The sequence below is a fragment of the Agelaius phoeniceus genome, chromosome 2, assembly GCF_051311805.1.
Source record: "Agelaius phoeniceus isolate bAgePho1 chromosome 2, bAgePho1.hap1, whole genome shotgun sequence".
Taxonomy (NCBI): Eukaryota; Metazoa; Chordata; class Aves; order Passeriformes; family Icteridae; genus Agelaius; species Agelaius phoeniceus.
The window spans coordinates 90,076,064-90,091,133 of NC_135266.1; the positions used below are offsets into that span (position 1 = coordinate 90,076,064).

At 46.5% G+C, this 15,070-nt stretch overlaps 1 protein-coding gene across 1 annotated transcript; it reads right to left on the minus strand.

The window, feature by feature from the left end:
• Nucleotides 1–936: 936 nt before the first annotated feature.
• On the minus strand, nucleotides 937–13,065 carry CD4 (CD4 molecule). Its single transcript, XM_054655150.2, has 10 exons — nucleotides 12,933–13,065; nucleotides 6,655–6,784; nucleotides 4,959–5,138; nucleotides 4,734–4,874; nucleotides 4,229–4,501; nucleotides 3,422–3,784; nucleotides 3,053–3,295; nucleotides 2,844–2,962; nucleotides 2,542–2,609; nucleotides 937–1,325 (listed from the first exon to the last, which is right to left on the minus strand). Exons 2-10 carry the CDS (start codon nucleotides 6,713–6,715, stop codon nucleotides 1,310–1,312), a joined length of 1,464 nt encoding a protein of 487 aa, XP_054511125.2. The 5' UTR covers nucleotides 6,716–6,784; nucleotides 12,933–13,065; the 3' UTR covers nucleotides 937–1,309.
• Between the last annotated feature and the right edge of the window lie 2,005 nt (nucleotides 13,066–15,070).

A 15,070-nucleotide genomic window follows, 5' to 3' on the forward strand; every position in this document is an offset into this window, starting at 1 on the left:
GGTGCTGGCGTGACTGACACACAGAAAACCCCTCCTCCAGCAGCAGCAGGCATCCCTCTAAGGGTCTTCACCACAGGGAGCCCTTCCCACAGCCAGTGCCCCTCTGTGCCTGTCCCCAGCAAGGCCAGCACACACAAACAAACCAGGACTGCAGCCAGTGACAGCTGTAGGACCTCAAGGCCTTTTTGACCTGCCACTAGCAGACAGACAGTGGAGTAACTTCTATAAACACAAGACTTCTGTGTACATATTTTAACAGCATTTTTTTTTCAGGACATTCTGTCATCTCTGCAACATGCTTTTAGTTCCATCTGAAATTTCCTGAGATTTTCACTCCCTCTTCTCATCTCCTTGAGCCAAAAAAAAAGGGGGTCATTTGGTGAGAAACAATCCCAATGGCTTTCTCAGAAGCATCTGCTTTCTGCACTCTGTGTGGCTAGGCAGTTCAAGGCTGGTTTGTTCTCCTAGGCAATTACTTTCTCATACCATTCCCAAACTTACCTTCTAGATCAACATACAGAAATTCTTCAGGCTCTGACTTCCAGATCTATTGGTATCCTGGGCTGCCCTTCTGATAAAATTAGTTCTGAATTATCCCACTGATTGTGCTGGTTTTACTTGTTTGTTAGCTTGTTATGGGAGAGGTGAAAGCTACAGGCTGACAGATAGATATGGGGAATCAGATATGTAGGTCTAGGGGTAGATATGTAGGGCACAGAGTGCCCAGGAAAGGCAAATGAGCATGGACAGAGAGGTTTCGCAGACAACAAAGAGCCAGCGCATTAAGGAAGGCTCATGGCAGCCAGGGAGGTTGGACACAGTGAAAATCAGCATTTCACATCCTAGCAGGAAAGAGAGAAATGTGAATTTGAACCAGAGAAGAGTGCCTCAGAAAAAATGTAGTCCAGCTTGCAAAAAATAACTCCCAACCCCAAAGTAATTTATTGTCGCTCAGGCAGATAAAAGAAGCGCATAAAATTGGTTCCACAAGAAGGTCAAATTAAGTACATGAACAAAATGCAAGCATATTATATATATGTGTGTGTGTATATATACACATATCTTCTGTTCAGCATCTCTCATTATAGAACTGAGGATCAATCATAGCCCCTCAGGGTTTCTTGTCTGGTCCATTGGCTCCTAGCCAGACAACCTCCCTCCATGGCGTTAGACTGGGGGAACGATGAAGGAATAAAGAATTTCATTAGAACAGGAGAATGGGAGATGGATTCACAGAGCACTGTGGGCTGCCAGGTGGTTATGTACAGGCAGAGACTTCATCAGTCCTTGTGATGTCAGTGCTGCAGTGTTACTTTCTCAGCCGGCTGCAAGAGAAAAGTACTACATGAGTACCACCCCCCACTTGTTTTTTGCATAGAGAATGACTGCCTGCCTCTGTGGCTGAGGATGCAAACAGTTACTTGAGCATCCACACGGATGCAGTTTAGGTTTCAGTTACACTGAGCTGCTTACTTGGCAAAGAGAGTTAGAGAACAACTGTATCAGCACTTGTACTGCACAGATTTATCTAGATTTTGATGTATCTGTACAGACTTTGTCCTCTCTTTATGGGGATCATTTTTTAACCTTGATAAAATGTAGGTGAAAACAAGGTGAAATCTCTGACACGTTATGCTCTTCACCACATATACATCCCAGCTATGATGGAGTATTTGCCAATAAACATTCTCACTGAATTCTTGGTGACAGTGAAAAAAAATTAGGTGAAACTCTCACAGTTTGCCAATGTCACTGGTGAAAATTAAGCAGAAGTCTGGTTCTGTACCCAAACATTCATTGAGCTTGTTCATGCAGCCATTTATACTTCCCTTCATGCTCCCCTTCCAGTGACAGAATGGCTGTCAGTGTTCCCAACTGCTGTTTCTGCTGCCTGATACCATATAAGCTTAAAGACATGGAAAAGGGTAGCTTCTCTGCTGAGAAATCCTTGCTCCCATGAAAAGGGTCATGACACAATGGTGTATTTCATTTCACATCACCCAAGGCCTTTAGGAAAGGGTACAAATCAGACTGTTCTGTGATTTTTTTTCCCCTCCTCTTTTGTTACTCCTGGAAGGTTATTGGCAATTTTCACCAAAAGCAGTCCAGCAATGCTCTAGCAGAGCTGGAATTAAATTATGAACATCATGGATTTTTAAAATTTATGTTTCATCTTTGTGCTTGGTTTTGTGCCTTCCACCTCCACAACCTTGATATCCAGATCTCAGATTCACTGTGGACCCTACCAAAGGACTTTGGGACTCCTGCTTGGGTTTGGCTAACATCTCTCACCACTAAGATAATTTGAGTGAAACAACTCTGCTCAAAAGTTTTCCAGCACGATGCTACCATGGGTGTGGGATTTAGCATAGCTCATAACTCTTAAGCAGGATTTAACATGAGTAAGAGCTGAAAATGCTGAAATGCAGCTGTACTGTTTCACCAAAGAGGCTCAAGTTCAGTTCCTCCCTGCTCAATCATCCAGCTCCTCTCTCTTGAAAGCAGTCTTTGCCCATTCTGGGTGCCCTCATTGTCACTTACTGTTGACACTGACATGTCTTGTTTTCCAGCAAGTGTTGTCTTGCTTGTGCCATCCTTTTTGCCCGTTGCTGCCAGGAGAGAAGGGACAAAGAACAATTGGATATTTTTATGCTTCAAATGCTTTCCTCTGAAGTGGTAGTAAAGTGCTGACATCTGCAGACTGCCCATCTCAAAAACTTGCCTTGAGTCTAAGGATTGACTCTTTGTCTGTCCTGCCCTGCACCCAGACAGGAAATCTGACTCCTCCTGTGGTTTGGAGAGCCAGTAATCTCCGCACCTTTCACAGGGACCGTGGCACTCACCCTTCTCCGCTGCCAGCTTACACCACTGATGATGCACAGGCACCCAAGGGCAAACGCCAATAAACTGCCTCCAATGCTTGCTCCAATTATCACATTGTTAATCCAAACAGAAGCTTCTTCTGTGGGACGATACAAATATTTAGACAGAGAAACAAATAGAATTTTATAGCTTTAGGGTCGGGGCAGGGATGTGATGCTAATTTCCATACCCACGTGGTAGTGAAAGCTGATCTTTTTGTCACCATCTTCTATGAGGTGACAGCTCCACAGCCCTGCAGTGCTGATGTTCACCTCCAACTTTACTTCACGCCGCTTTGAGTTCTTAATGTCCATCTTGGTGCCATTCGCAGGTTCCCAGCTCAAGTAGGCATTGGGTGCGAGTGGTCCAGAGACTTGGCAGGTCAGGGTCACACTGGCCCCTCTGGAGAGTGGCCCATCAGGGTTAGCTGAGACTGCAAAGGCAAGACAAGGACATGTGAGTGAGGGGATGGGGAGATGGGGCCATCCCCATGCTTTTGGGGCTTGCAGGTTTCTGTAGCTCCTCCTCTTCATGACCCACTTCTCTTCCTTCCTCTCACCTTTCATCACCACCAGCTCTGTCTTGCTCTGTGCATGTCTTCTTTCGTACTCCAGCTGGCACTGGTACTGGCCAGAGTGATTGAAATGGACTTTGGGGAGCTTCACTTGTATGGTACTTTCAGGTTTGCTTTCAGGTATCTCAAACAACAAGTTGTTGCTTTTTTTAGTCTCATGCAGCTGTCCTTCTGCTGTGATGCTGAAATTAAGCAGCTCATGAGATTCTACACCTTCCTGTTGTTTCCAATTCAGCTGTCCTGTGAAACCTTTTTTCCATTTTATCTTCTGGGAATTCAGGTCCCAGGACAAGATGACAGGACTATCAACAATTGCATACTTTCTTTCCAAATCTGGATTCTGAAAACCTGAATTTAGAAGAGACAAGGAATACAGAGGCAGGAAAAGTCATGGTTACGCTTCCCCATGTCTGCCTTCGATCCAGAGTGAGGCACGCTGCACTCAGTTTAAAAAGGACTTGGAGAAAAGCCATTACATCCTCCAGGAAGGTTAAACAGAGAAAGAATAAGACAGCAGAAAGATCCAAAGCTCCCAAGCACAGCAGAGCTAAGAAGAACAGACCCCGAGGAAAGGAGAATCTTCTCCTCACCAAGCCTGGAGAGAAAAATGAGTGCAAGAGTGAAACAGAGCTCAGGAAGCAGAACAAGCCCCAAGCTCGTTGCTGGAAGCCCTGGGAAGTCAACCCTAGGGCACCAGTGCTTGGAATGTGGAGATTAAAAGTTAAACTCATGAGCTGAAGGGAGCAGTGGTTCCCAAGCCTGTATGTGAGTTCCATTTCTGTTGTCACATACCTAACACCTTCACTGCAAAGGAGATGTTCTGATTAATCAATGGAGAGTCTGAATGGATCTGACACACCCAGGTCCCGCTGTCCATAGTTTTCAGTTTCTTTAAATTCACTTTGTATTTTTGACGGCTCCTGTTTTGTATTTCTGGTGTCACTCTGTTATTGTTACTGTCAAACAATGTGATGCTGAGATCGGGTAGAGGACTGGATGAATTTTGAGTTAAAATCAGCTCAGGGACTTCATTTTGCAGAAAATGCCCATCCAAAGAGATTGTCACTATAAAAAGAAAATGCACAGGCAGTAAGTAAGTTTGTCTTCCTGGAAGAGAGACACAAGTGTTACAGCAAAGAGAACATGGAGACACTGTGCTCTGGAGATGGAGGAGAAATGAACCGTGATAGCCCGGGACAGAAGAAATGCAGCTGGATAAAGAATCCCAGCAGAGAGGTCTCCCCAAGCTCTATGGTCCCCTCCCCTCCTGATGACCAAAAGCCCTACACTCACTCACAGTTAACGATGTGCAGCGAGGTGTGGGCTTGGTAAGTGCCGTATTCACAGGTGTAGATGCCGGCGTCGGAGAGCTTCAAATCCCTCACGCTCAGTTTGTATTGAGTCTTGATGTCAGACCGGCCAAAGATGAAAGATGGTTCTTTTGAAAAAATAGGCTTGGTTAGGAGGAAAGAGGTTTCTCAGCTGCGTGAAGGGAGAAGGGATAATGAATCGGAAGCCTTACTTCTCCAATATCTCTGATTATTTTCCATACGCCATAGAAGAGTATCAGAGTACTTCCATCTCACAACTGAGTACTGAGGTAATTGTGATTCAGGAAGTATGCCTGTGCAGTTCAGGGTCACCTCCCCTCCTGCAAGCCCAGTCTGGAATTCATTTTTGTGATCCATACTGGAGGTCAGGCCTGAAAGTCAATACCCATCCAAAAAAAGGCGTAAGTTTACTTTCTGAAGGGTGGCTCAGTAAACCCTTCCCAGCCCTCCAAAAATATGTTGATATTTTTCCTCCCTTTCCCAGACACTGAAATTATCCTCAATTTCTGAATTTGTCACTCCTTTATATCATCAATCAAGCAATCAATCAATTGAGTTCTTTTATTATTGGTTATTCTCTGGTTATTCTCTTTCACATACATTCAGAAAAAAAGGAAAATACCAATAGTTATGGTGGACTGACCACCATTCATAATTTTGAAATGTCAACAATTTTACTGAGACAACCTTTTTCCACTGGATAAGACTTAGTTATTCTACTGGTAGCAACTGAAGGACAGCATATGTCAGCCCTCCTTCACACACTTGATGCAGCACTGACAAATTTGCTCACACCTTCTTCCAGTTTTGCATGGATGAAGATTGAAAATACCAAAAAATGAAGAAATAATGTAAAAAAGAAAGAAAGAAGGCTGACCAAATGTCAGGTTCCTGTTCTTGGGAGGAGGGCTATGTGATAGTAAAAGAAATAGGTTGTATAAGGTTGAAGAAACATTAGGAGTTGTTTCTTGGGAGAATAATTTCCTTTCCTTCACTGTAAAGAAGGTTTCTGCAGGAGACCTTAAGAAAGAGATGCAGTTGCTAGAGGTAAGACTGGGAATAACAGGATTGTGATCTCCTGCCTCGCCGCTGGTAAGCTCTTAGAGATGCAAATCCCTGAGGTGACCTGAGTACTGAAGAGCTATAGAAGTGTAAAATTAAAAGTTTACATGAGTTTAATGTAGGGTCTGCCAGAAGTTACATCCCTCTAAGAGGTCACCTGCAACAGTACCCATACAGGTTTTTGGTAATTGCACATTGGACTACAAAAGTTTATTATTTTGTCTTTAATTGTGAAATTAGAAATGTTATTAATAAGAGTTGGTATCTTTTGCTTTTAATTTGGTTCTAGGATGCACAAAAGGTTTCCAATCTTTCCTCTGTGACCAGAGGAATCAAAGCTGAGTATCTGAGAATTGCAGGCTTGGCCTTATTCACTGTCTTTCCTTTCCTGGAAAATGAGCACTAAAAAATCCACCAAAGCTTGTAACATTACCAGTCAAGCTAAGCAAGCCAGTAGCATTCCATTTGCAAGGGCAAATCTGTGATGAGATTCTGAAGATCACATCACAGATGTGGTTACGCATCACAGATATGTTTTTGCCCAGACAGCTGGAGGCAATGTGGAGGGCATATTTTCCACTCTGCGTGGTGTGTATCCTGGTTCTCACAGGACCCCCACTCCCGCATCTCTGTGGGGCAGCTCCCCAAACCCTGGTTTTGGCTGGCAGGCTCAGCAGGTGGGCTGGGAACAACCTGAGTCCCAAAGCTAAACCATGTGAGGAAACTTATACAACACATCAGAAAGAGCCTAGAAATACACCGAGGGTTGTGAGGCTTGTGAAAAGGCTGTGAGAACCATGAGGGTTTGCTGGGCCCAGGACTCACCCAGATGCAGAAGCAGGAGGGCAGCACACGTGCAGCTCAGGGCTGTGCGACTCGACTCCATCACTGGGAATGCTCCTCCCCTCCCAGGAGAGCAGGGCTGGAAATGCTGCCACCGCCAAGGGATCTTATCCTGGAAGACCCAAATGCTCTGTTAATAATGTTTGATTATTCAGACCTGGATGGATGGGACTTGTTTCCCATTCAGCTCCCACCATCCTTCAGCACAGGAAAATGGAAGCTTATTGGGAAAGTCACCAGAGCCTTTTGTTTCAGCAAAGAATCCATCTGCAGCATGCCCCTGGAGTTTGGTAATAAACATTTCATTTTACTCATCCCTAGGTTTCTGGCATTCATCAGGCAGCAGCTGTTTATACTGCCAAGAGTTCTGTGCTTTTTTACTTCTCTATGGTGGGTTATCATCACTCTTGCAGAGATTAAAGCTAAACACATACAGGGCTGCATTAGCAAGAGCACAGCCAGCTATGCTGGAAGTAGAGTGAAGTAATTATTTCTCTCTCTTTGGCACACCTGAGGTCTCATCTAGGATACAGGGTATAGGTTTGGGCCCCCAGTACAAGAAGGGTGCCAACAAACTGTATGGAGTTCAGTGGAGGGCTGGTGACATGGTGAGGAAGTTGGAGCACCTGACATACAGGGAGAGGCAGAAAACTGGGCTTGACAGGGAGAAGGGAGCCAAAGTGGGTTCTAATTTCAGTTTCCCATCATCTAATGGATATTACCTAGAAGAGTAAGTCACATTTTCTCAGATGTGCACAGGTGAGGAGCAGGAGGCAGCAGCCATATGTTGAGCAGGGAAATGTTGACTAGATAGAAGGAAAACTTTCTTCCCACTGAAGGTGGTTCAGCAATGGAATAGATGCCAAGTGATTCCACGCAATCTCCACCATTGGAGATGCTCAGAAGTTGCCTTGTCAAGCCCTGAGCAACATGTTGTAGTTTTAGAGTCAACTCAGCTCTGAGTAGGAGAACCAACTGGAGACCTCCCAATGTCACTTGCCATCTAAATATTTCCGTGTAATTTTGTGATTCTACGATTACAGCCATGTATTATTAGTATTTTTCTTCAGGTTTGGGTTTGTTTTTTTTTTAACTTCTTACCTTAAAAATCTCAATAACCAGCAAGTCTAATTTGGAAAGACCTGCTTGGATTCTTAGGACTATTCAATGAAAAGTATGGGGAGAAGGGAGGAATGAGGTCCACAAGAAGAAGTTGCATTAATGGTAGCAAAACCTTAAGTGGGAACTGGAAGCTAATGGTCATGCTAAGGTGAGTTATCAAATTAGATGCAGTTTCTGACTGTAGCAAAGGCCAAGTGCTGGTAAGAGCTACAGCTGGGTGGGGTGACAAGGTGAAGGGGACCATGGCTGCTGGTGCAAGGACACTACTGAGCTCTCCATCCCTAAACAAGGCATAAACCACAGACGGGAAGCCAAGCAGCTGAAATGCCCTGGGGAGTGAGCAAGCCAGTGAGATGACCTCACTTCTCTGGAAGCAGGTAGTCCCCATGTCAGGCGTGTGACAGACTGAAGGCTGGAGTCTTAATGGGATTAGACTCAAAAGAAATGCATTAATAATTTTCTACAGTATTTATATGTACGATGTGCAATATTAAGTGTAATATATTCTATTAGAGGATAATTTAATACTGAAATTAATTTAATGATCAGAGCATGTGAAGCTATCAAAGAGTAGATGAAAACATCAGCACTACATTTAAATGGAGATCAGGTCAGTACAACATCTGACATCCAGACCAATGTGCAGACATGCACAGATGAAAAATATGTGTGCAAGAGGGAGACAGCAGCCATATGCACCATCATAAGAGAAACAGGTGGCAAAGACACAGTCAGAGGAGACTTGTGGCTTGCCTCGTGCAAAACAAAAAACCCACCCCAGGCCAGGAAATATTTGCATGAGCTGTTTTCTGCGAAAATTGTAAAACAAAGGAGCGAGTGCGGATGATTGGAGATCACTCCTAACAAGATGCAGAGGCAGTGATGAAGCAGTTTGCTGGGTTAAGCTACAGAATAAAGAAAGGGGCACTAACAAGGCATCTGTATGCATCTCACTCCGAAGGAACATCCATAACTGAGAACTGGCACGGGGCCCTGAGTAAGATCCATTCCTGAGGTGACAGGAGGAACCTCATCCCTGCTGTGAAATCTTGCATCACCTGTTCCTGTGGGAAGAAAAAGTCAGCCCCCACTCTAAAGTAGTATCTGTGAATTAACAGTTCAGTGATGGGTTTCAAATTTTTTAAGTCATTAAACTTTATATAAAACCTGAAGGTAATGGAACAAGTAAAAATTAATGAAATCGCTGAGTCACACCTCATAATTTTGTTTTGACTGGGAATCTCTATTCTCCTGTCATATGGCTTCAGTTTATTCTTTGTCTTCTTGCTTCCTGGTTATTGAGCAAAACCACACAACCAGAGCACTGTGGGACTGGTGAACTGCTGACCTTGTGCATCTTGGTAGATGCAGATTGATGCATCTTTGTTCTTCTGGTTTTTTTTCTTGGTTTCACATCTTCTGCATTCCCATTTTGTTCACACTAATCTTTGTATTTCTGTGGCAGATCTCCACAGTGTGATGTTACCACCTACATGCTACAAATCAGTGGGGAAAATGGGTTGCCTTCAGCTAGGATTTCTTTTACACACTTTCCTTCTCTCCCTGCTTATTTCTACTTCTCATGCATGCCACTTCCTATTCCCCCCTGCCTTTCTATCTCCTTCTGCATCCCTCCAGGCCAGATCCCAGGCAAGGCTGCTCCGGAGTTTACAGATCTCAGAGAGCGAGGCTCCACTGTGTTAAGCGAGCAAGCTGCTCTCATTAGCGGATGCTCGTAGCAGACCCACAGCCTCCTTACAGGCAGCCCAGCTGCATCTTACGGTGGTACTCATAAATTAAGCGGTGTCACAGAATGTCCCCAGGCACTGGAACATACTCATCAGTCCTGTTAAATTGCTAGTACATTTCCTGACACATTTTTGGCCGGGGACAACTCTCCCTCTCCCGAGCAACTCTTGGGATGCATTTAGGTGTTAGCATGGGCCAGGGACCTCTCCCATTAGGTGGCTGGCATGTGGCCAGTTCATTTTGGAGGTTAAGTGAGTTTAATAGCCCAGACCATCTCATGCCAGCTGGCCTCTGTGCCAGAAACAGTCCAGGCATACTTGATTTATTAGCACATCTAGCAACGGAGGAGCAGGGCTCCCTCCCAAGTGAACATTGATTTCCTTTTCATTTTAACTTCCCCCTCTTATTAAACTGGTTTAATTTCCTTCTTGACTTATTTTAATGATCCTTGCTTCTCTGAGGTATAGGAAAAGGAGAGCTGAGGTAGTGAGTGAGCTTGCTTCAGAGAATGATGCCTGCAGGACCAAGTCATGCCTGGAGAACATCTGCTTGAGAGCAGGGCTGGCAGCCCATCAGTACTGAACCCCAGTGGGTGATGGCTACAGAGACGTGTCCACAGGCTGGCACTGGCATGACACAGGAGGAAACTTAAATTAAAAAAACTCCAACAAATAAAACTCGGCAACAGCTCCTGGTGCAGAGCAGGACATCTCCTTTTCTCTGTGTTTTCCTGTGTCTCTTTCTTGCAGTGTGGTTTTGGTTTCTCCTCTCGCTGTTGTTTGTGGCTATGCTTTTGATCTGGCAGCAGCTCGTTGTGTCAGGGTTGGGGGCCCCCAGCCCTCCCTCCCTCCCCACAGGGCTCCACACCTCAGCTTCCGCTGCGGCATTTCCCCTGTGCTGCCTGCCCGGCCAGGGCTCAGGGATGCAGCTGCGCCTTGCCCTGCTCGAGAGTTAGCCTCAGCTGTGGGGCTCTGGGCTAAAGGGCTTCACCTCTCTTCTTCTCAGTTTAAAAATCTGAACCAAAGCTGACTTGGCTCTTTTACCAAATAGTGGTTTCTTTGAATTTACTCCTTGACGTTAAAGCAAACGTCAGGCGAGCAGCGGGCAGGGTAAGAGACAAAGTGCAATGAAAATAACCAGCAGAGAGCAAAATTATGACAGCAGTGAAGGTCATTTCACAGTCCCTACTGTCCCCCTGGACTGTTTGACCCTCCCTCCATTTCCTCCTGAGCATCTCTGCTCATCCAAGAGCAGATGCCACCCTCCCATTGGAGCTCCTGGGAGAGGAAGGCACCGGATCAGGATCCATGGGTCACACAAGTTAAAGCCTAGTACTTAGAAAAGCAGGAATTGAACCTACACTAGAGGAATCAAAACCCTCCATACTTCCTTTATATTATTTCTAGTAGGGTCAGCTAAACAAGCTATCGGGCCCATATCCCAAAAATGATGGTTCAACTCCTTCCCCTGCTTATGAACGCCCAGGAAAAACTAATCTTTATTGCTAGCTTACTCCTAGGAACAGCCATTACTATCTCAAGTAACCACTGAATTACGGCCTGGACCAGCCTTGAAATCAACACACTCGCCATCCTGCCATTAATCTCAAAATCCCACCATCCATGGGCCATTGAAGCCGCCACTAAATCCTCCCCAGGAGAGGTCCCACCATCAGGACAAGGAGGGTGCTGAAGTCACTGTGTCAGCACCAGCTGAGCTCCCCTCAGCCATGAGGTACCCCATGCCCAGTGACATGCCTGGAACCACGTGGAGGCCGCAAGAAGTGGCTCCATCTCCACAGCCCAGGCTGCTCCCTTCTGGCCAGAGGGGAAGCAAAGACCTGCCAAAATCACCAGAGGCTGTGACTAATCAAGGCACTGTGAGGCACTCTGAAATCAGCTCCTTCATCAGCCTTCCCAGCCTTGTATGTGCTTGGGATGACATTTGGGTATCATCCCTCCTTAATTTTGCTCTGGTGAATACAGAGTCCCCACGAGAGGCTGTGACAGATCAGGTGGCACCGTCCCTGGGCACTCAAGAACCTCTAGTGGGGATGAGGTGGATGCTCAGTTTGGATGAGCCAAGCCTTGCTGTGCTGCAGGCAGACATGTTTGTGAGACACTGGGGAGGACAAAGGAAAAGCCAAGGGAGACCTCATCACAGCCTTTCAGTACTTAAAGGGATCTTATAAAAAAGAGGAAGAGTGACTTTTTAGATGATCAGATAGTGGTAAGAGAAGGAAGAACAGTCTTAAACTGAAAGAGGGTTGGTTTAGATCAAATGATCAAATGTGTTATGAAGAAATCTTTTACTCAGAGACTGATGAGGCACTGGAACAGGTTGCCCGGAGAAGCTGTGGCTGCTCCATCCCTGGAAGCATTCAAGGCCAGGCTGGATGGGGCTTTGAGTGACCTGGCCTAGTGGAGGGTGTCCCTGCCTGCGCAGGGGTGTTGGAACGAGATGTTTTCTAAAGGTCCCTTCCAACCCAAGCCATCCTGTGATCCTATGATTCCAACCTGCACCAGGGAGTGTTGAGTTCATAGTGGAGAACACTGAGCAGTAACCTGAGCTCAACCCTCATGTGGAGGAATATCTGAGGTGGGTGACGGAGGCTGAGCAGGATATGCCACCTGAAAGTTGAAAAATTCAACCAGAAATTAAACTCCTGCTTTCAACAGCACAGCAGCCCATGTGAGGGGGAAGCAAATCACTTTTCTGTTGTCCTGAAATTGCAAGGATCCCTCTTTTTCCAAGAAATCCTGCTCACTCAGCCCTGAGCTAATGGATCAGGCTGCATTGGCAGCTAGTGTCAGGCAGTGAGCCAGTCAGCCTGGATTAGCAGAACAGACCCCTCCAGTCTCAGCACGTACAGATGTAAGTAGACATCCTTACTTAGCTAGAGACTGGCATCTTCTTATTTTTGCAGGCTTTTTTTAGAATAAAGTTCCCCTTCCTGCAGGGTACGTGGAGAAGGTGATAGCAAGTGGCAGCTGGTAGAGGGCTGCTTCCCAATGCATTTGCAGCCCTTGGGGATGTGCAGTCACCAGTGACAGGCCCTCATATAGGACATATTTCCCTATATATGGGTTTAAAAGATCCATGAGATCCCCAGGCTCTGAGCTTTTTGTAACTCCCTTTTTTTATGCCCCTTTCAGCGAAAATTCCAGGGAGTCAAACAGTTTTTAGTTAAAATTAAAAGGCCTTGGAGAATTGCAGAGCCAGAAGTATTATCAACTCAAAGGTTCAAGATGGTTTTACAACAGACCTTTAAGTGGGGCAAAACCAATCCATCCGTGCCGAAACAGCAACTTGAACGCAGTAATAAAGTTCATAGCATTAAAAAACCCGAAAACAGGCTGGCATTTTAGCAGAAGAAAGAGTTTCCTTACCTCTTTTCTCTCAGCCTCTGTGTTTCTGTCTCCTTGTGTTTGTCACCTGCCGTAGTTGATCTCACCCAACTACAGCTGAAACAAAAGAGGAACGAAGTTGATGTTCACGAGCAGATGTAGGGCTGGCCTTGATGTCTCCTCCTCTCCAGCCAGAACGACAGCAGCAAGGTCTTACTGCCCGTCCGGGCTCTGCCGACACCCGCCAACTCCTCTGAGCAGATGGTGATTTTCCAGAGGCACGTGATTTCCACTCTGGGTGTGGGCAGAAATGGACCTGAGCGGAAGGCGAGCCATGGCAGCGTTGGGGAGGATGAGTGTGCGGAACAGAGAGAGCCTATTGGCCGTGGGGCAGCTGATGGAGGCCCTGACGGGGCTGAAACCTCAACATGGATGGCTGGGAGCTGGTTGTGCTCTGCTGAGGAGGAAAGCTGACAAACAACAGGTTAGCTGAGCAGATCCACACCCAGCGCACGCCTCCCGCACTCTGCAAGAGCCATCTGAGCTCCATTTCCCAGCCTGTCTCCTGCACCACCACTAAGAGGAGGCACCTCTGAGGCTGACCCCAGCCCCACCTGTCTGTGGAGTTCGTCTGAGATTTAGGGTGAGATGAGAGAATATTTTCTTTATAGCAGTGGTGGCTTTTCCTTGGCTGTCGGCCAGCACCCACCCAGCTGCTCTCTCATTCCCCCTCCTCAGCAAGGCAGAGGGATAAGATGTGAAAAACCTTCTCAGGTCAGGATAAGGACAAGGAGATCTCCCCCCAGCTACCGTCATGGGCAAAACCGACTTAATTTGGGGAAAGGTTAATTTAATTTTTGGCAAATTAAAAACAAACAAATAGATTTATGGCTAATTAAAAACAAACAAACATAGTGATCAATTTTTAAAAAACCCAACAACTTTAAACAGCTTCTCCCACATCTCTTTTCTCCTCAGGCTGAACTTCACACCTGACTCTTCTACCCCTCCTTCCTCCCCCAAAGTGTCACAGGGGACAGGTCATAGAAGTCGTAGTCAGTTCATAGCACTTCATCTCTGCTGCTTCTTCCTGCTTATGTTGTTCTTCTGCTGCACTGTGGGGTCCTTCAATAAATGCTCTGATGTGGATTCCTCCCATGGACTGCAGTTCTTCATATTGAACTTGACATTAGAAAGACCTTTTTTACAGTGAAAACAATCAGTCACCAGAACAACCTCCCCAGGGACGTGACAGAGTTGCCATTGTTGGAGGCTTTCAGGGTGTGATTGGGTAGGGTGCTAGATAATCTCATCCGGGACCCCACTGTGAGTCCTCCATAGGCCACAGCTTCTGCCAGAAAACCTACTCCAGTGCAGACTCTCCATGGGCTGCCAGGGAATCTTGGCTCTGGCACCTGGAGCACTTCTTGCCCCTCCTTCTCCCCTGATCTTGGTGTCTGCAGGGCTGTTTCTCCCACATATTGTCCTTCCTGTCTCCCACAGGTGCTGTGCACAGCTTTTTTCCCTTTGTTAAACACACTGTCACAAAGGTGCCACCAGCATCACTGATGAGCTCAGCCTTGGTCTGCAGTGGGTCTGCTCTGGGGCCGTCTGGAGGTGGCTCTGACGGACATGGGGCAGCTCCTCACGTCTCACAGAAGCCGCTGATGCTGCCCCTCCAGTACCAAAACCTCGCCCTGTAAAGCCAGTGTAAGGTTACTCTTCAGTAACCTGTACCAACCTGCACCACTACTGAATCTCAGCAGTTTCCCTTCTCTGTGGGGTGGAGGAGGGGGCTTTTGTGGTTTCCCACCCACATTTGGTCTCTCTCTCTCTCTGAATCCCAGCCTCAGCCAAGGTGGCGGAAACCCACTGAGCCCCAGACATGGCTGAGATTTCATCTCTGCGCCACCCACTCTCCTCCTTTTGGCAGTGACTTGCCCCTTTGTGTGAGGATGGGGCTGAGAGGTGCAACCTCACAGGCTCTGGGGGCAGCAGGACAGACAGCCACGGCAGCGAGGCTCACAATGTGCCACCAGCTGTGACAGGAACAGCTGTGACCAGACCTCCAGTGCAAGGGCTTCTCCATTGATTGGGACTTTGGAGAAAGATGATGTCCTGCTTCAGAGAGGAAGGCATCTGCACGAGACAGGAACTTCCCAGTGTGGGATACAAACTGG